This window comes from Dermacentor silvarum, chromosome 2, assembly GCF_013339745.2.
Source record: "Dermacentor silvarum isolate Dsil-2018 chromosome 2, BIME_Dsil_1.4, whole genome shotgun sequence".
In the NCBI taxonomy this organism is placed as follows: domain Eukaryota; kingdom Metazoa; phylum Arthropoda; class Arachnida; order Ixodida; family Ixodidae; genus Dermacentor; species Dermacentor silvarum.
Window position 1 is genome coordinate 172,185,493 of NC_051155.1, and position 21,467 is coordinate 172,206,959.

At 45.8% G+C, this 21,467-nt stretch overlaps 1 protein-coding gene across 1 annotated transcript in view; it reads right to left on the minus strand.

Annotated features, from left to right (window-relative positions):
• LOC119442117 (solute carrier family 22 member 3) overlaps positions 1-21,467 on the minus strand; it is a 43,044-nt gene that overhangs the window by 14,079 nt on the left and 7,498 nt on the right. Inside the window, exons 5-6 of the mRNA XM_049661904.1 lie at positions 9,621-9,789; positions 812-941 (exon numbers count right to left, since the gene is read on the minus strand). Coding sequence (XP_049517861.1) covers positions 812-941; positions 9,621-9,789 — 299 coding nt within the window. The remainder of the gene's footprint in view (positions 1-811; positions 942-9,620; positions 9,790-21,467) is intronic.

A 21,467-nucleotide genomic window follows, 5' to 3' on the forward strand; every position in this document is an offset into this window, starting at 1 on the left:
TACACCGGAAGCGCTTTCTGTGTAGTTGCCGCTTTAGACGCACTGCTGTGCCAGCTGCCATCGCAACGTTCAGCGACGCGCGCGCACACAGGTGCGCATCTAATTATCATCGAAGAGAGAGAATGTAGGAAGGTCAGTTTAGTTTTGCGTATATTTGGCTATCTTTCCACACAAGGGAGAAATGGAAGACAGAGAAAGAGAGAACAGACAAGAATGTGTGGAATCCAGGTGCCGCTTGAGAAGGAACGGCGTAACATAGCGATTGTTCCACGCTGTAACTGCTGAAGCTTTCAGTCGTCCTGATCTATTAGCCGCCATGACAGTGTACTCCCATAACACACTGTTACCACCGCATCAATAAAAAATTACCCGCCTCACGATTTTAGGTAGTAAGTTGGAGTGCTTTGAGAGGGGGTTTACCCCTTTCCCCGCCGTACGAAACGGGAAAGAGGTAAGCGGAAAGAGAGAAGGAAATAAATGTGAGAGGGTGAACACTACGCGCATGCATGAGCACATTGCACGGTGTAACTGGCACATTGCGAGTCCTGTTGACATCGGAAACCACAACAGCCCTCGGCTTGGTTTCTCCACGCGAGGATGTTGGCCGTGATCCAGATAAGTTTGCCATTGAAGCGCGTACAGGGCTGAGAAAGTAAGTACGTGAGGTAGCGAGGGAACAGGCTAAAACGTTTCACGTCCCGCGAACGCATGACTATAGGTGCTGTCGCCGAAGCTTTATGGTATGCGTATACTATTTCTGTGTTGCGGAGGTTCCTGTCTATGGGCTACGAGGCCAAACGCAATGGCTTACCTGGAGTGTCTTGAAGTCATCCTCTGTGATCTCGCGCCGCCCATTGACCCTAGCGATCTTAGTGAGGGTACGAACGGCCTCGTCTCTCCGCCCTACTGTCAGGTGCCAGCTAGGAGACTCCGGCACGAACCTGCAGGGTGAGAGCGTCGGTAAAAAAAATATGGCGACTGAGCAGCTTTACATTTGCAGGCAAAAGTTCAAAATACGGAAACCGTGGCTGTGACATTAGTGGGGAATAAAATCGCAGCTACGGGGACGGGCTGCGAATTGAGCGCCTTTATGCACGGCCGTGTCTGTTCATATACACTAGTGTATAGGTATATATATATATATATATATATATATATATATATATATATATATAGAGAGAGAGAGAGAGAGAGAGAGCAAGCACGGCAAAACTCATAGACATAAGCGCAGGAGTGGGCCTCCAAAGCCACCGGCGTGTAGCAACGCGCTGCGCTGGAGGTAGGTGTGGTGGTCAAGGAGACGCACATTCGGCGTACTACCCTACACATGAATAGGATTAGGGGTGAAAATGAAAAAAAAGAATAAGGAGAGATATAACGACTGCGCGCAATACCGTACGGTTCCCCCTGCCTGTAGCAATATCAGTGTCTCAGTAAAATGCTCGTCATTTGGGCCGGGCGCATGTTTCAGCCCTGGCCGGTGTGATGGCTTTCTTCTTTCTTTTTTTTTTTTTTTTGTAGTGCACTGTATCAAGCGCGTAAACAAGTTCCCACGTTCCAAAGAACGCAGTGACCAAGCATAATCACCTATCAGTCGTAAGCAGAGCGCAAACGAATGAAGCCGACTTGGGGATAACAGAGGACGAGCAGTCGTCCTTTGTTGACAGATTGAATTGGCTTCCTTGATTCGGTAGATGGTAGGGCATGGCAATTCTTAGTTGGTGAAACGATTTGTCTGGTTAATTTCGATAACGTACGAGAATGTATCCTATTAAATAGGCTCGGGGTTCCCCGCACTTTACAACCTTCTTGGAGTGACAAGCGGCTCCTATCGCCTCACGAAACAGAACAATGACAGGTCTGCGATGCCCTTATAGATATCCGAGGCCGCACAGACTCTGCACAGAAGGAAGCAGCGTGTCGTTATCTCTGTCTGAAAAGACTGGGTAAGTCGTGGAACTAAGTTCGTGATTGGGATACTGGGTGGTAGTTATTCCCCTTGAACGAGTATTCCCAGTAAGCGCGAGTCATAAGCTCGCATTGATTACTTCCCCGTCCTTTGTACAAGCCGCCCGCCGTTACTACCGATTGAAAATCCTTATAAGTCGTATTCGTCCGTTTGCGCGCTACTTGCAATGAATAACTTCCAGCTTGACCGCTTCACTATCCATAAGCACTTATTCGCTATAATACATGAGAACAGTATACGGTGTTGTGTCTTCGGGGTGGAGGACGAGAGACGGACTCTTTCAGCAGACGAAGAAGAAACGAAAAGCTTTGTACCATATTTACAGATAGTGGATAATAGCGTACATGTAGCTGTAAGAGCGCATCAGACCGACTGAGCGGCTGGTGGCGACTCTCTGAGCTAACAATTAATGGGCCGGTTCTTCCTTAAATCCCCTTGGCGACTCCATGTCTCCATGTCTCCATGTCTTGAATCCCCATGTGCGTTTTTTGAGCGGGTACGGCCGGTCTACCGAAAGCCAAATAAATGTTTGCGTAGCGGTAAGCGTCACTGTGAACAGATGGTGTTTAGGCTCATTCACACTATAGGCCGACACGACGGCGATTTTGGACTGCCGACTGTTGGCGACAGCGTTTGCCTTCCTTTGAACCGTTGGCCACAGCGTTTTCCGTCCTGCCAGACGACAGACCAAAAACGGTGTCGCGTCGGCCTTGTGTGAACGAGCCTTTAGTAAACAAGAAGTGACGTTCGAGCGGCACAAAATGATGACTTATTTATAGCAACACAGCTATTGGGCTTGTCTTTTTTTTTTTTTCGCGACCAGTAAAGCATCGAGCAGCTGCAGTGATGATGGAGTGTTTGTTGGCGAGCCAGGATATACCGCAGAGTTTTGCCCGCGGCTGCATGATGTCTGCGACCGTGGCGCTCTTCTTACGCAGCAGGGCATTTAACGTCGACGCTATGGGCACCACTAGATTCTTTTTCGGGTTGTATTTGACTTTGGTGTATACAGTTGAATCTAATAAGATGAGCATTTCTGAAAGTATATTAAAGTGGTCCCGTAGCACGTTTCCTTCAAAACTGAGAACGTGCTGTAGTGAGTGCGATATGCTTTTCAGTGAATATACTCCCGCAAGATATTTTTGAAAGCGTCTACCATAGTAATGGAGATATAGAGAGCGGAATGTTTGCTTCACCCATTCCCCCTCGACACAGCGTTCCCTTTCAGCTGAGGCGGCGGCGATAGCGATGTCCTGCCTATTGCACGTTCCTTATTTATTTTTCTTTCTTCTCTCCTCGGTGAACATTATGGCGACCCTCGAAAGTTGACGTCTGATAAAGGTGCCAGAGAGCAACAAAGGTGCGATGACAAGACGCGTTAGTGACCGCCGCTTCCCCGTTTGCTAGAATAACATGCGTGCGTGAGCTTTCGCTCGGAAGGTATTCTTGATAATGAACAGTCGCCAATGGCTTGACTATGCCGATGACTATATGAGCGGTCTCGCGTGTCTGTGACGTCATAGGCGGGGCATCACATAGGGGACCTTGGAAGCCACAGGAGAGAGTGGGAGTGGGAGAGATGGGGGGCTCGCTGCTGCATGCAGCGGAATAGTCTGTGGCTCCCATGTTCATGGCAGCATTGGCTACAGATCGCGAACGTTTTCTGACTGTTCGAGAAAAGTTTGCGGCGCACCTTTAGAAGATATATTATAGCGGAGTAGCCTGTGTTTCGCGGCGACTGTTGGTGATAATTCTGATTACTTCACCTTGCATGTGTCAAAACATCGTAATGTCTGAACAGTAGATACATCTCCCTGAAGTAATGCAGTGGTTGAGATGACTACTGGGGAGTCATGTGTCAAAACGTCGTAATGTGTGAAAACAGTAGGTATATCTCCATGAAGTATTGCAGTAGTTGAGATGACTATGTGTGCAGGCATCATATAAAGTGATTAATACTCGTTTCTCAAAGAAGTGACAAGCTTTTTAAAATACCCTTCCATGCCGTAAGATTTTCATTTTGCGACGAACTGCTTTCTTATTTAGCACGGTCACTGCTATTCTGACCAAACATGTTGGAAACAGACTTCTCGGGAAATATTTTAGCGAGATTTGCTTACTTTCCGTGAAATGCCAAAAGAATGTGAAGTTGTAGCAACAGAGAAAGTACTCTGAAAAACGAGATTTGAGGATCAACGGAAGCGAAACATGTGCAGCGCATTACTTGCGACTCTGAAAGGGACTTATGCGAGAAACACCAAAGTTTTACGACACGACAGTCAATGGAACGTGGAAATTCAAGTACATATATGTTGGCGGTTGAAAAAGAATCAATAGGAAGAGAGACGACGAGAAGAAACTCATGCCGTATATGGCAGAACTTGAAGGATGTGTCGAGAGTTCTTTGCGACAAGAGGCTTTCAAAGCCAGTAGACTGGAAATCTTTAAGAGACGGTGTTACGAACAGCAAGCTATATAAAGACCGGAAACAGTTTCAAAAGAAAAAGGCTTAACGTTCAGAGGACGCAGATGACTGAAGCAAGGATGCTGCGATGAATCTGCGGAGTGACAAAAAAAGATGGCATTTGTGACCAATTGTTCTTGAGAAACAAACAGTCAAAGTTGCAGACTTTAAAGCAAGGATTCAATGAGAACGATTCGGCTTGCTTGGTCGCGTAATGAAAAGAGATGACTGTAGCATATCCTAAAGAAACCAATGGCGGTTGCATGTGACTGGTATAAGAAAATGTGAGGAGGTCTGCTCAAGACGAGGAATGGTAAGAAAATTTTCAACGTCAAGAAGTTTAAAATTCGGTGACTAGTTAAAGTAAAAGTAACTCGTTCTTGGCCCGGCTGATCTCGCAGATGTGCCACATCTCTTGTGCAGTTGCCCCGGGCTTCGCTCATCAAGGCAACTCCACCTGTCAAAAGTAGTAGTACACCCAAGCCGCCACCGGACTGTTATCTGTGGATCCACGGTCGACACCATAGATCACTGCTGGATTTCACTGAACATAATAAACTATATGATGCTTCCCCGTATTTTATGCAGCAGGACAAGCTTTCGAATTGAAAAAAATAAAAAAAGAAACAGTGACCTCGTGTAGAAGTGGGAAATGTATAGTCAAGAGCAGTAGACTGTACTGAGATATTAATGAATTGAACGAACACTGCCCGCTAATCCATTTGCCGGTCTGTCTCCTCGTTCGTCGCATGACACAGGGGAAAACACAGCTAGAAAGGAGCAGAGGGCATTGGTCTCCAGGCGAGTCTATACAGGAGGATGATCATTTGGAAATGAAAACATCCCTTGAACCGGTACGCAGCACGATTAAATTGCGGGCTGCAAGTAATATCCCGCGGTCGTGCACTCGGTGCGGCCGTGCGATTGCGCTGCAAGCCACTAATCTCTCGTCGGCAAAAACGTCGTCCACGTCTTCGTCGCGAGCAAAGGCCACGATCCCGCACAAAGAAACAAGAAGGGCGACAAAGAGAGAACAGTGCTGCAGTCTCTCCTCCAGTCCAAGTAAGTCTTATCATTAGCGCAGAGAGATGGCGAGCTCGTGGAGGTAAAAAAAGAAGACATAAACAAAGCAAAATACCGGTGGGATCGCCCCTCCGTGAATGAGTATCGATAAATATAGCAAAGCACGGCGCCCGACACTGCGCTGCTGTTGCTGCTGTCAGTGTTTATCGCTGCGACGGCGGTGTCTCGCGCGTGGTCTTTCCCAAGGGTGATTCCCCGCTGGACTTTTTCTATTTCCTGGGCACGAAAATAGACCGCCAGACAGCGCGCGTGCGTGCGCGCGCGCGCGCTGCTGTGTCGACTCGCGTGTATACGTTCATGCCTTGGCCAAGACTGCGCAGAGATCGAGATCTCCCAGAGCGCAGAATTCTAAATGGGAATTTCTCTGACTTTACAAGTAAGATAACGTTGACGTCAAGACTTGGTTGCTTGCTGTTACTCAAGGTTGGAGTCGCTCACTTGCGTTCTTTCTTTCTTTCTTTCTTTCTTTCTTTCTTTCTTTCTTTCTTTCTTTCTTTCTTTCTTTCAAACTTATAAGTTACAGCCTGTAACGTGATTCCAATGCAAACTTTCACGAGAGCAACTTCTTGGGCGCCCAAAAAAGCTCTCATTAGGAACATGTAGAGAAAAAAACGTCGCAGAGTAAGGTAGCTTTGATATGACTTAGTTGCAGTTAGCGGGATCTTTATGCTAGTTTCAAGCACATATACGGAGAGCATTGATTTTAACGACTACATTCAGCTTGTTCCAGAACACAATTCATCTAGTCTAGAGAATTACAGATGTGTGAACAATATTTTGGTTAAACGTAGCGTCCTTGGGCGCACTCATTAAATCATCGCAGCGCACAAATGCTACTTTCCATTATTATTATTATTATTATTATTATTATTATTATTATTATTATTATTATTATTATTATTATTATTATTATTATTATTATTATTATTATTATTATTATTTAGAAATGAGGAAACGGGTGACTTTAAGCGTGATTAAAACTATATTATATAATACTACAAGATTACGTTAAGTGCATTGGACGACCCAAATGCGCGCAGCACTCATGCAAGAGGAGAAGCAGCACATTAAAAACGCCGGTTGTTTCCACATGTTTCGAAGTCCGTATAGCTTGTGCGCTTTATATTCTGTAGTTCGAAACTCTAAAGTAGTGATTCATGAGTACATTCCTCTTGAATATCGATCACATTCAAGTAAAGCCTCGCGCATTTTGTTAGCTTGAATCACTTGAATTAAACGCTGCCAAACGCACGTACGAAATGTGAGCAAACAGTGCTACAGAACCAAAGGAGGAACACATTATGCAAGCCTCCGTTCGACCGGCTGCAGGCTCATCGCGACATCATGGTCACCAGACGATTACGTCGGCTCTTATGGCGAACTGAACTGAAATAATGCAACCATGCAAATATAACTCCGTCAGCGTTCTTACCTAATATTATATTTAATCTTATCGCTCTTATCTTACCCCTAATCAACGGATCTCCGCGATCTAGCTTTCATATGCCGGTGGTCACAATGATAACCGTAGTTTGGAAAAAGATGGTTGCGCTAAATGGGTCAGCGTCCACCGACAAAATGCATCATCGTTTTCGCTAAGCAGTTTGCTCCGGAGGAACGAGATGGCGTTTTCGGCGGCGCGCCTTGCGTTGCCTCAGCGAAAGCGCATAAATACGAAACCATTACAACTTCTGCCCTGCTTAGGTGCGATCAGCTGTCGCAAATGCAGTTGGGTTTTCGCTAACGCATTCGTGCGTTAGCAAAAACCCAGTTGCGCACGTCTGAATGCTAACTCTTTAACGCATGAATGCTAACGCATTCAGACGTGCGCAGTACTTTGCTGCAAAAATAGTGACTCGCATATTAATAAATGGAATGAATCTGTTTGACCAATTTTACGGACCGCTGCTGCATAGGGACTGCCTGTGTTGCCCGCCCTTCGCGATGCACGGCTTTCGTGACGGTCCACAGAGTTAGCGAGTGACTAGCGATAATACGTCTTTGTAACAAGACATTACAAAGTACAAAAGATCTACGTTCCAAGTGTTGTGCGCAATAATGACAAATCTATCGCAACTGAGCACATCCGCGAGTGATTAGGCACAAAACAAACAATTAAAAAATTAAATCATGGGGTTTTACGTGCCAAAACCACTATATGATTACGAGGCACGCCGTAGTGGGGGACTCCTTAAATTTGGACCACCTGGGGTTCTTTAACGTGCACCTAAATCTAAGTACACGGGTGTTTTCGCATTTCACCCCCATCGAAATGCGGCCGCCGTGGCCGGGATTCGATCCTGCGACCTCGTGCTCAGCAGCCCAACACCAAAGCCGCTGAGCAACCACGGCGGGTAACAAACAATCGGATAGCGAGCGCACCGAGGAACTTTAGTCAATCAGAAACATGACAAGCCACTGCTTCAAAGTGTATGAAAATAAAGAAAGAAGAGCAAAACACAGTCATCCTGATTTATTTCATAAGCAGAATGTTTGGACAAGTTGCAATACATTTCTAGTGCCACTTTTAGTACAAGCACCCTATATGCTGCTCGCGCCGTTTGGACAAGGCGTAATGAGCTCAGAAAGCGCTTACATGTCCTCTGAAGCTGTGGCCAAAGCTTCCTGTCGTTCACTCAGTCACCGTCTACAATATCCACCGAAACAGAGGTTTTCTGAGCCGCACCGGGGCGTCAGGCACATCCATTGTAAACACGAGGGCAACGCAGGCAGCTGAGGCAAGCAATGGACGCATCACCATGTAATCAAACATGGCGGCACCCACGGGATCGCCGAGTGTGGGATCGCCTACTTGTGGGATCGCCTACTTGTGGGACGTCTCGGCTCAAAGCACCAACGCCTTGTGCTTATATAGGGGGTGGCTTGCCTATAGCTACACACTCCGGCCTTACAGCCGACGAAGTGCTGGTGCTTGGCCGCACGGCAGTTCCTAAACCAAAAAAAAAAAAAAGGGGGGGGGGGGGGGGGGACCTGCCAACGTCTCCCATCGTGATACCTCATCGTAAGTGCTTCCCGTAGAAAATCTGAACAGCAGTACACTAGTTTCGAAAGGTTAAAGTTGAAATTCACGACAGCGAAGGTCTGTAATCTTGTTCGCACTTAGAGGTTGTAACCTGAATCGTACCACTCCCCCGCCCCCCCCCCCTTCCATTCACACATACCACCTCTACCACCACCGGCCCTCGACCCTCATTTCATGTGCGATTCGCATGGTATGAGGGTGGTTTCAGCACTGTGAGAGATGGGAGGTCGTGCTGGTGCCACATAAAACCACACACCCGTGTGCTCCAGCTATGTGTTGCTAAAGGGGCAGAGACATTATATTTTCTACCATTCATTTTTTCCCCTTAAGTATAGGGTCTAGCGCTCTAAATCCTAGAAAAGATAGTGTGTGATCACGTGGGAGCAGGACGTGGCGACGTTTGGACACTCGCATAGGCCCGCTTTGTCGTCCGCTATGCTCCGGCATCCGCCCTCGCAACGAGTAGCAGCATACGAGGCGACCGAGCGAGCCGGAGCGAATGTGAAAAGGTTGCAATGTCCTGCTCGCATATACTGTGTCCCGACTTCACGACACAGTATCCTTCTGAAAACAAAAACAAAACTAGCTGTAGAAAATCTGTTTTATCGAATTACTAATGCCGCATTGAGTCTTGTCACCATTTTTTCTGGTGTTTAGAGGTCTCAGACTTTCACTTCACACAAGAAATGAATAGTCAAAAAAATCAAGCCAGTACCACTTTAAGACGGCAAAATGCTTTTTAATAGTTCCCAGAGCCCTGTGAAATTGTTCAAAACTAAGGCTGGGATATCTGCTCGACCTGCTGAGGCCCTGGTGCACTTCACGCAACTTTGGAGCGCAGACGATGCAACGGGATACCATATGCTGCAAGGCGCAGAACCGCAGTGATTTCTTATCCTTTGGAAAGTCTGTTGGAAACTGTACAAATTTTCTTCCATTCAACGCGCACCTAAGCGTCAACATCACGGTTTTCGGATTTACTCATCTTCTGACGCTTAAAGCTGAAGGCGTACATGACACACCTTTACTATACCACGGGACCCGGTTTTATGGGCACTTACCAAAGAATGACCAGGATGGCGACGCTGAGCGCAGAGTTGGTGAGGACCAGCCCTCGCCAGCTTTGGATGAGATCGGCGTACCAGGGATAAGAAGACGCCATGATGGTCCAGCTGAAGGCCCACACGAAGCCGATCAGCGTGCGCCGCTCGGGAATGGTGAACTCGATCACTGCGTGATGAAGTTACAGTGAGTGGAGACGTGTCACATGCCCACATGTGTGCGGTATTGCAAAGTTTAGCGCAAGAGAAGAGAAATGTGATTGGGAGGAGAAGGGAGAGGGGGAAGCATTCTGCTGTGCACTCAGGGGTTCGCGTGAAATGCAGGGAGCACAAGACCGCCTCTGGAAATGCGCCGCATGACAAGGAACGACAATAGAGCTTTAGCTTGTCCGTAAGCGTATCACCGTTCGCGGAATACTGTGTTACTGGATCGGTGCATGGCCGCTACAACGTTGATAATTTGGTAGCGACATCTCGTGGCGCATATTTTAACCAGAGAGTGTGCAAAAGCTAATACTGCCGTGACTTATCATATCATACTTAACTTCTGGCGTAAAAGCGTTGATGGTGACATAATCATTAATATGTCGTCTTTTATGATTTCTCTGCGAAGACAACGCTCGCGCAGCATGGAAATTATTCAAACGTATCGTAGTTGCACACAGCGTCACAAGGGGCCACTACCTACTGTTACTACTGCCGTCCACGGCTCCCGTAGCCCTGTAACACGTAAACGGTAAAACGTTTACGCACAAGCTAAAACTGCTTAAAGAAAAGGAGGCAGGGCTGCGGGAGAGGAGGGTCGCAGAGTTTAGGATCACCGACAGAAAATTCACCGACAATTACGATACTCCCTAATGCGAAATTTGAGCGCAGCTCTATAGGTGTTTTCATATTGCGATATATTGGCTGGCGCGGACAACCTGTCTCGTGCGGCACATTGCAAACGAAGCGAAGTGTGGCGCGACTGCCTGGCTAATCGGGAGATCGCGAGAGGCAGCGCATGACTGACGCGTAGGCGCGATTCACAGCAGCCGCCGCAGACAGACCTCCGCTTATGCAGTGCTTTGTTTCTATATATAGTATCGCTGACGTCCTCGGTGAAAAGACCACGCGTGCTACTCTGGCGCCATCTAGTAGCCGTCGTCGTCGCAGAGCCCGTCTTGCGCGGCACTACGCTTTTCTTCTCACGCTTTCGTCATACCCTCCTCCTCGCGCTCTCTTCGCCATCACCGTCTTTCATCCTCCGCTGTGCTCGTTCGCTCGCTTACGAGGAACGCCGACGCTCGCCGCAGTAACGGGCGCCCAAGAGCTGCGCTCTAAAGAAAAGAAATTTGTGCGTTCTGCATCGATATGAGAGAAAGTAAGACAGGATTGTCTGTCGCGGGTGCTGGTCGCGGCAACAGGAAAGAACCTCTGCGGTGAACGTAGCTCTCCTCTTCTCATTAGAGCAGCCGAAGGTTTCATTTGAACATTTCATATCTCGACTGCTACTCAACACTTTTAAAAATGATTGTCGTGGAACGCTCACTAGACGGTATTTTAAAACGTAGTGTATATCAATAAGCAATGTTTCTGACTGGTCTTGGTGAGGGGCTTTTTAACAATCTTCGAAATGCGCCGGGCGCCGTCTAAGTCGCAACAAGGTATAAGAACTGGCTAGTTGGTAATCCATAACTATCAACAATTATCATACCTGGGTATTGTGGTATGTATAGTGTTCCCTTGTAGATTTTTAGTTAGCTTGTGTTTGGTTTTGCGCAGTTCCCTTCACTGTTCCTTCGTTGCCCACGTGTCTTGCAATCGGTGGTCAAGTGTTCACGAAGTATCTGTGAAATTGAAAATAAACGTTGAGGTGGAAGTCAGCGCTACTATATGTCCCCATAATTCGTCCCTGGTCTGTTTCTGCTCTGTAGTCGCTTTCATTACGGCTTAAATGTCATGAACGTTGAAATTGTGTCTATGTTGCTTTGGAATTCAGCGACGGTGAGCCAGAAACCCTGCTTGTGCGCTTGGGTGAAAATAAGAACCGACGGGGGCCCCGTATCTTCTAACTGCTACGAGGCTGCTTGCGGACTGAAATGCCGGACGATTCCGCGATTTTATTAATAAAAGCACGCACACAAGCGAATCGCCATAAGAGTAATTGAAACTGAGAAGACCACGTAACTCATTTGTATACGATCTTAGTACAGTGAAATGAATGCACTGAAGGCCGTCCACTGTTTAAAAGATCCTACAATCTTTGGTGAGTTTTATTTTTTTAGTTGTCTTTACCATGCTGTACTTTGCTTGTTTCAGCAGTATATTCTAAATTAGTAATTGTCTCTGAGAAACAATTCACCTTGTGCGCCCTAAATATCCAGCTAAGATGTTCACAAGTTATTTCCAAAAATGTGCAATACGGGCTAAATTTATTTACAACATGTTATTGTGTCCCATCAAGTATTGATTCGACATATATATTACACGTGCGAGTTCGCTGTTACCTGTAAGCTAAATCATCTCGCTCTCAAAAGGAAGCTCTCCTTCCGCAATAGTATAAGGTTCAAACATAATACCATAAACATATTAACTGCCACGGTGAGTAATATTCTTTCATGCCCTTGTGCGCGGCCGTGTTGGGAAAGTGTGGCTTGATTAGCTTCTGAAAATTATATTGCGATAGCGGATTTCTGCCGTCGCCGTCGCCATGAGGTCCCGTATGACGTCAACGGCGATGAAATCGTCGCTGCACGCCGTATAGTGTATGTGCGTGTGAAAGGGCGTGAGGGACGCGCGCTTTCACGGGGAGCGAATGCACGGCGGAGAGCAAACGCGCGTTCTGCGCCGTGCTCCCTGAAGGGCTGCAGCATTAAGCGTCTCTTTCCTCGTTTACAATTACCATATATATATATATATATATATATATATATATATATATAGAGAGAGAGAGAGAGAGAGAGAGAGAGAGAGTTCGGGGGTTCTGACCCCCCCTCCCCCCTTGAGGCCGAGTTAACCACCCCTTTTGTTTAACCCCTTTTTTTCCCTTGCACCTTTGAGTACTGCAACTAAGATGTAAGACGCGCAATCGTCTGCACACTCGCAAACTTGCGCAAAAAGCGCATTTTCTGACAATTTTCCGTGAAGAAATTTAAGTTTAGATTGTATTGGCAAACTAAGGCAAACTGTCCCCCCCCCCCATGGCAGAGACCCTAGGTGCGCTACTGCTCTCTACTAATTTGCTATCGCAATTGATGCTTCGCCTATCGGGTGAAACTGCGACAATTCTTTTTATACACGAATTGTAAATTGAATAACAGGTATAATGAAGGATCAAACAAAATAAACATGAAAGCTCTGAATGACCACGTCCAGTATACAAATGCTTTTGCAGAAGAGCGGCACGATCTGCTAAGCGTTCCTTGGTGAAGAAGCATGCCGCACGTGACCCAGTGAAAGAAAGTGTAGTACACAAGGAAAATATAGCGCAATGTCTTTGGGCACGCGCCGATTTCGAGCGTCTCGCAACTGCAAGATAACAGCCATAAAACCGGTGTACAACTCCATAGCAGACGCCGCGACGTGCGCATGCCAAAAAAAAAAAAAAAACACACACAAGCACAGAAAAATTTAAATGCGGCTGTGCTTAACGTCGCCAACGATTTCTCGCTCGTTTTTGTTGCTGAAATGTGCCACGCCAAGTCTGTCGGTAAACCTGTTCCGCATCGTGAATAGGCCCTTAGACATTTGCATCACGGTGCCTTGCGTCTCTTTTGTGTTCGTTGGCGAGCTACGGCCACTTTTCCGTATCGGGTATGTTCGTTTCTAACCTGTTTCTATATAGCCTCTTTCGGGGGCCGATTCCAAAGATTGTGCAGTTTAAATATAGCTGCCACTGGGGCCGCTGGGTATGTGATGACCATTATTATTATTATTATTATTATTATTATTATTATTATTATTATTATTATTATTATTATTATTATTATTATTATTATTATTATTATTATTATTATTATTATTATTATTATTATTATTATTATTATTATTATTATTGCAGTTCACAGTTCACTGAGGTGTTTTCCGTGCAACGACATAGAAAGTCCACAGGAGTCGATTTGGCTTGAAGACAGCCTAACTCACTGTGAAAAATTGGTAATTGGAACTTTCTATGTACCGCCGAATATTTGGAAGTACATCCGCAAGTGCATCCGCAAGTAAACGTGGAGAGTGTTTTCGCCCGCTCGACTCTAGAGGAGTAGAAGTCCAAGGAGTCGCGGATGGCATTGCTGCCCATTTATCATCGTTATATAAAGCTTCAGTTATCAAACGCTGGTGTCAGTCAGCAGCACACGACGGTTCCTACATCTAGTGCGGTGTTGTTTGATGAAAAGCTTGTCCACGAATGCCTTAAGCGCTTGAAGCCTTCCCTATCCTGCGGCCCTGATGGCATCCCCTCCGCAAAATTAAAAGCTTACGGCAGTATACTTGCCCCAGTACTCACATTTATATTTAATAACTCTTTGAATACTTCCACTTTCCCTCATATGTGGAAAACTGCTCGTGGTTTTACTCTGTTTAAGTTTGGCTGTAAAACCTATGTCTCGAATTAAAGTCCGATCTCTCTTCTCTGTGCCGCGTCTAGGAGTTTTGAGCTTGCTCTTCGCAACATATTGTATTTTACTATGAAGAACTCATTGATTCTGAATCAGCATGGATTTCTCACCGGGCCGCTCCACTATCACAAATCTTGCAAGTATCATGACACAGATCTCCACGCCGGTACTTCAAAGGGGGCAAGTTGACACCATTTAGTGTGACCTCAGCAAAGCTTTTGATGTTGTCAGCCACTCACTGCTTCTGATGACATTTACGCACTTTGGTGTTGACTCGTCAACTGTAAATCTATTGCGCCGTTATCTTCTTGATAAATCATGTTATGTTAACGTCAAGACCCAAATGTCTTCTTTTTACATGGCCACTAGCGGCGTCTTTCAAGGATCGGTATTAGGACCACTCCTTTTATTATTTTTTATTAATGGCGTTCTTTCCGCTATTCGGAATTCTTCATTCCTTCTATATACCAACGACAAGATTTTTAAAGAAATTTCTGCTGTTCATGACTGTCACATCCTGCAGTCTTGGCTGTTTTCTTTTTCTAAATGGTGCAAAGATAATAAGCTCACCTTGAATGCTGCTATAAGACCAAAGTCATGACTTTCACACGCAAAAGAGCAAGCATTTCTTTTTCTTATTCTGTAGATTCTGTACCATTGTGTAAGGTTCGAGATCAATCATCTCGGTGTACTTTTTCATACAACCTTACATTATTCAACTCGCACTAAACGTGTTACAATACGGGGTGTGCGCTCTCTTGGCTGTGTTTGCAGACTATCGAGAGAATGCAATTCTCCTAACGCGTTCCGCAAGTTGTACACAGCCAAGTTTTAAACCGAAGCTTTCGTCGTCGCAGCATCACTCCCGCACTTTGGTGTCCGTTTGTTCTTCTAACCTTTATCGAATGCGCAGGCGCACACAGACGTGATATAGTCTTATATCGGCTTATATGCATAGTGCCTAATTCGTACCACACACCCTGCACCCTTTCCCTACCATTGGCTTTCATACCTATTCAGCCCCGATCTCCTGCGACGTTTGAATAAAGGTTGTGCGCTACATGTGTTCTTATTCACTCACGTGATTTATGACGCATACACATAGCAGCAAGGGATATAAGCTCGCGAAAATCGTCAGCACGGGTGTTTTGGGCAGTAGCCAGAGCAGTTGCGTTTCGCAAATAGCTGAAAAAGCGAAGTGCTCTGAACTATACTAACCAATCATCATCATCATCATCATCATCATCATCATCCTATATTTTATGTCCACTGCAGGACGAAGGCCTCTCCCTGCGATCTCCAATTACCCCTGTCTTGCGCTAGCGTATTCCAAATTGCGCCTGCAAATTTCCTAACTTCATCACCCCATCTGGCTTTCTGCCGACCTCGACTGCGCTTCCCTTCTCTTGGTATCCATTCTCTAACCCTAATGGTCCACCGGTTATCCATCCTACGCATTACATGGCCTGCCCAGCTCCATTTCTTCCGCTTAATGTCGACTAGAATATCGGCTATCCGCGTTTGTTCTCTCATCCACACCGCTATCTTCCTGTCTCTTAACGTTAGTCCTAAGATTTTTCGTTCCATCGCTCTTTGTGCGGTCCTTAACTTGTTCTCGAGCTTCTTTGTTAACCTCTAAGTTTCTGCTCCCATATGTTATCACCGGTATAATGCAATGATTGTACACTTTTCTTTTCAGCGACAGTGGTAAGCTCCCAGTCAGAATTTGGCAATGCCTGCCGTATGCACTCCAACCCAATTTTATTCTTCTGTGAATTTCTTTCTCATGATCATTGTCCCCTGTGAGTAATTGACCTAGATAAACGTACTCCTTTACAGACTCTAGAGGCTGACTGGCGATCCTGAATTCTTGTTCCCTTGCCAGGCTGATTGAACATTATCTTTGTCTTCTGCATATTCATCTTCAACCCAATTCTTACACTTTCCCGATTAAGGTCCTCAATCATTTGCTGTAATTCGTCTCCATTGTTGCTGAATAGGACACTGTCATCTGCAAACCGAAGGTTGCTGAGATATTCGCCGTCGATCCTCACTCCTAAGTCCTTCCCAGTCTAAGAGCTTGAACACTTCTTCTAAGCATGCAGTGAATAGCATTGGAGAGATTGTGTCTCCTTGCCTGACCCCTTTCTTGATAGGTAACTTTCTACTTTTCTTGTGGAGAACCAAGGTAGCTGTGGAATCCTTGTAGATATTTGCTAAGATATTCACGTATGCCTCCTGTACTCCTTGATTGCGCAATGCCTCTATGACTGCTGGTATCTCTACTGAATCAAATGCCTTTTCATAATATATGAAAGCCATATAGAGAGGTTGATTGTACTCCGCAGATTTCTCGATTACCTGATTTATGACATGGATATGATCCATCGTAGAATATCCCTTCCTGAAGCCAGCCTGTTCTCTTGGTTGGCTGAAGTCAAGTGTTGCCCTGATTCTATTGGAAATTATCTTGGTGAATATTTTATACAATACTGAAAGCAAGCTAATGGGTCTATAATTCTTCAGTTCTTTAACGTCTCCCTTCTTATGGATTAGTATAATGTTGGCGTTCTTCCAGCTCTCTGGTACACTTGAAGCTGTGAGGCATTGCGTATAAAGGGCCGCAAGCTTTTCAAGCATGATATCTCCTCCATCTTTGATTAAATCTACTGTTATTCCATCTTCTCCAGCAGCTTTTCCCCTGGTCATGTCTTTCAAGGCCCTTCTAACTTCATCGCTAGTACTAGCGATGAAGTTAGAACCAATCAGAAAGGGTCAATTGACGTCATCAGACGCATATAAATGTAACTACAGAAGACCCTTTCTCTCATTTGTGAATGACGCCCCCTCGCGAGGTCCAAACATCTGCGGGAGAAGAGGAAAAGAAACGGCCCACACCACGGACGCATCATCATCATCATCGTCATCAGCCTATATTTTATGTCCACTGCAGGACGAAGGCCTCTCCCTGCGATCTCCAATTACCCCTGTCTTGCGCTAGCGTATTCCAACTTGCGCCTGCAAATTTCCTAACTTCACCATCCCATCTGGTTTTCTGCCGACCTCGACTGCGCTTCCCTTCTCTTGGTATCCATTCTGTAACCCTAATGGTCCACGGACGCATGGTCATCTGTAAATAAGGAGACCTTCCTGCATGCACATTGTGCATGCCATGTGTTGTGTTTTAGTGCACCGCTCTCGAAAACTAACAAAAACTCCCAAACTAACAAAACTAACGAAAATATCTGGGCCCGTCTTCACAAAAAGCTCTTATGCTAGAATTGTTGGTAAGAGCAAATTCCAGCCATCCCAATGCTAGAAATATTCGCGAAGGCTGGCAGCCAATGGCAAATAGCACTTGCGAACGAAAACCTTCTTGAATTCGGCCCTTGGATTTTGAGGTTTCCCCAGTTACCCTGCCTTATCCTCTTTACTTAAGAGCAACAGCTACGACGACTATACAACTACTACTACTACTACTACTACTACTACTACTACTACTACTACTACTACTACTACTACTACTACTACTACTACTACTACTACTACTACTATCGCGACACTTCGCGCTGGTTACTGCGCGGCGTCATTATAGGTGCGATTTCAGATAGCATCGCTGGGCTGTGTTTATCCTTTGGCGCGTTGCCAGTGCGTGCTTGCGTGGGTACGCCTCGAACGACTGCCCTGCCCTTGGGTCTCGTCGTCACGTAGGCGGAACCACGCGCAAAGAATGGGCAATGCTAAGACTGTCGCTTGCGAGGGCTCGTGCGGCGTGCGACAACTGCAAGAAATTCTGGGAATGCTCCAGACTATACACACCCTCTCCGTGCGCTCCGCTATGGTAGCGAGGAAACATACCTGCTGTCTAGCAGATGCTGCGCGTTGCGCAACTGCCTAGCGGTGTCAGCAGTCTCGAAAATATTGCCTCACTCGAGACGTTTTGGATCCCGCGGTGTTATGGACTCGGCTGCAACGGGCTGAACGAGTCACTATTTTTCTAAGAACGCCATTAGAGGACGAGAAGTGGCTCATGTATAGCCGACGAACAGCGTTGCGCTGCACTGTCCTTGCCTTGGCGTCTCGAAAGGAGCCAATAGTAAACGCACAGCGAGAAGTGAAGTCATTCTCATTCTCTTTTTTTTTTCTTTTTTTTTTTTTTTGTCGCTAGTAAAACTGCGATGGCTGCTTGTTTGTAGGAAGAGCTAAACTGCGGGGGGTAATAGGTAGAGTCGAGTCCGATGCGCATACGCACATCGGTGTCAATATGCAGGCCTGCCCTATGGGACATTTGGTTGTGTTCGGCTTTCTGGTAACTATATAGGCCCCAAATATTTCATTCGACAACGCCTCTGGGTCGTCGTCACAGCATTCTGCATTGCATCTTTACTGAATGTTTGTCTGCTATCCTCCCTTTGGATACTAGTGCAATGGACTCCTGAGTCATGTGGTTTATTTATTTATTTATTTATTTATTTATTTATTTATTTATTTATTTATTTATTTATTTATTTATTTATTTATTTATTTATTGTGAGAGACCACGTAATGCATTGAAAGATTCCTGATAAATTTTGACCGCCTGTTCTTTTTTATTATTTTTTTTTACGTGCACACCGCAGGCTTACAAGAGCGATGAATTGGGCTTGTTGGTGTGCATTCATTTTCCTTGGGCTATATACTGGAATACACATCCACGCCTGATAATTCACTATTCATGTACCACTGACACGCCATTGCATATACTGGAATACACTAACAAGGACGAAACGAACGGTGGTTGTAAAGAGGATACGAAGTGACGCGGGGGACCGCAATTACACTTTTGTGCGTGTTTTACGCGACATGTTTCCTGCGCACACTCCTCATCTGAATTCACTTCCTTGTACAGGCCTCTTAACTTGAGCTGCCACGCGTTTCACTTCGTGTCCTCGTTACAAACCAGTGTTAGTTTCGTCCTTGTTAGTGTCTTCCAGTACAAGGCGCAAAAAAAAAATCAATGAACACCGCAAGCTCCTTACGCAAGCGTTCTTACATTCCACCTCTATCAGTTTAGTATACAAAACGTTCTAGGGTAGCTTTTTGTGTATTTTTTTTAATCTCGAAACTGGTGCCATCCTCGGAATTTTTTTAAGTAGATAGGACGAAGTCACCGGCTACAATTCGTAAATTGCAATATGTCCCGTAAAGTAATTAGTTTAAAAGTTAATTAGCTAAACTTCGTTATTCAAATATTCACTTTTACTTCTCGTGCAAATAACGTCCGCCTCTGAGACTAATCCAGCTCAAGAAGTAGAATTGTGCTACATGCCAGGGGGTATTTTTTTTTCTGCTAATGATTTGAAATATATATATATATACAGTGAACTCCCACTTGAGTGAACTTCAAGGGACCCAAGGAAAAGTTCACTTAACTGAAAGTTCACTAAACTGGATATTCACTAGAATATGGAACAGCATAGGGCACAGCAGACATCGAGTCAAAAGTGTGAAACGCAATTTATGGAGTTAAGGTTTACGGAGCGTAACAGTTACGTTGCTGCCTATCTCATCTTGAAAAAAAAAAAAAAATCTGCGATGTTCATTTGCACTGGTGCTGTTAAAGCGCAAGAAGTAACAAAGCTGTCCAGATCAAGAGTCTATGTTTCTGTGCACTTCCTCTGGTGCCGCGTGTTGCTGAGCCTCAAAGTCTCGCAACTTTCCAAAACGTCCTACAGCCTCGGCTAGAGTTACAGGATTTGAATCTGCCTCTGCCACTGCATCTTCCTTGTCGCACTCTTCCTCAAGGGGTTAACAGCACGCACAGACGGGGACAGAGTGAAGAAACAACAGGACAAAGGTAACCCCTTTGAAATGCTTTACCAAGTAGCCCACCAAGACATCCTTGTGCACTCTTCTTCTTCGGGACGAACACTGGAAACAGTTTCCAGATCTGATAGTTCAGCCTAGGTAACGAGCTCGCTGTCACACATAGTCTTCAAACGAAGTGTTGCATGTCGTGGCAGGGATGTATGGCAGGGAAGGGACACCTTTAAAACAGCTCTGCAGCACTGCTACGCCCGCACTGCAGAGCGCAAGACTTCTTTGAACTGATTTCAAAAATGAGCCCACCGATCAAGTTCGTTCAACTGAAATATTCGCTATTCAGAAATTGGTTTAACTGAAAGATTTTTGCATAGAATGCATAGGAAAACCGCCGGGCATTTTCTAAAAGTTCGTTATTCTGATATACTCGTTAAACTGACGTTCGTACAACTGAGAGTTTACTGTATAGTGTCTGAGCGCACAAGCGATTTACAACTGCGTTATGGCTGGCTGTGTATAGAGCGGAATGCAGGAGGAAAAGCCCCGCTACAGGAGCGAGGAATTCCTAGCGGCCGCCCATGTCCTCCTGGGAACTCGCGCGTCATAAGCGGCGCTAACGTTTCTCACATGCCGACGCGGTAAATGAAACAAAAAGAGGCAGCGAAAGAAACGCGGGAAAAAAAAAAGACACAAGATTCTCTTATCGTATACACTCCATGTATCTTGCATGAAGTACACATACGTTCGTGGGGAATGGGCTGGGAAAGAGGGGGGAAAGCAATACGAAGAAATAAACAAAGTATGGCTGGAGCGAAGAGCAATCATGCCTTCGAATGCCAATGCAAATTTCGCCGGGTATATCGAAACGAAGGCGGAATGCGTCGCGTCAATACCACCCGCGCATGCATCCGTAGTGCCGTTGCAATAGATGTACGTATGTATGAGCATACGTGCGAGTGCGCGTGCGTGCGTGCGAGAATATACTATTACATGTCAGGTCTTCCTTCTTCCGCCTCCAAGTCGTCGGGCGAGGTCGCGTTTGGAAACGTAACGCAATCGGGGTGCCTCTCAGCGTGAAGCTCATCAGTCTTGGTTTTTTGCACTTACTTCCCTCTCTTTTTTGCGCGTTCTTATTTTTTTTTATTGGTATCGCTATTATCATTCTCGCAACGTCCGCGTGCTTCGTTCCAGTCTTTTCAAGCTTTTTGCTTACTGCCCGTGCAGCAACCGCGATTGTGCAAGCTTTTCTGTCGCTATAGCTTCGTCTCCTGAGTGCTGGCTATGTGGCGCGCGCTGCCTTGCATGAAGAATCCGTGCCTGCGAACGCACGCATGTTTGGGTAGACGTACCGACGTGCAAATTCGGAGGCGTCAAGTACCGTATACGGATATCTGTTCGTTAAGAAAGCGTGGAAATCACTTCGCCCGAAGGAAGTTGTGCTGACACA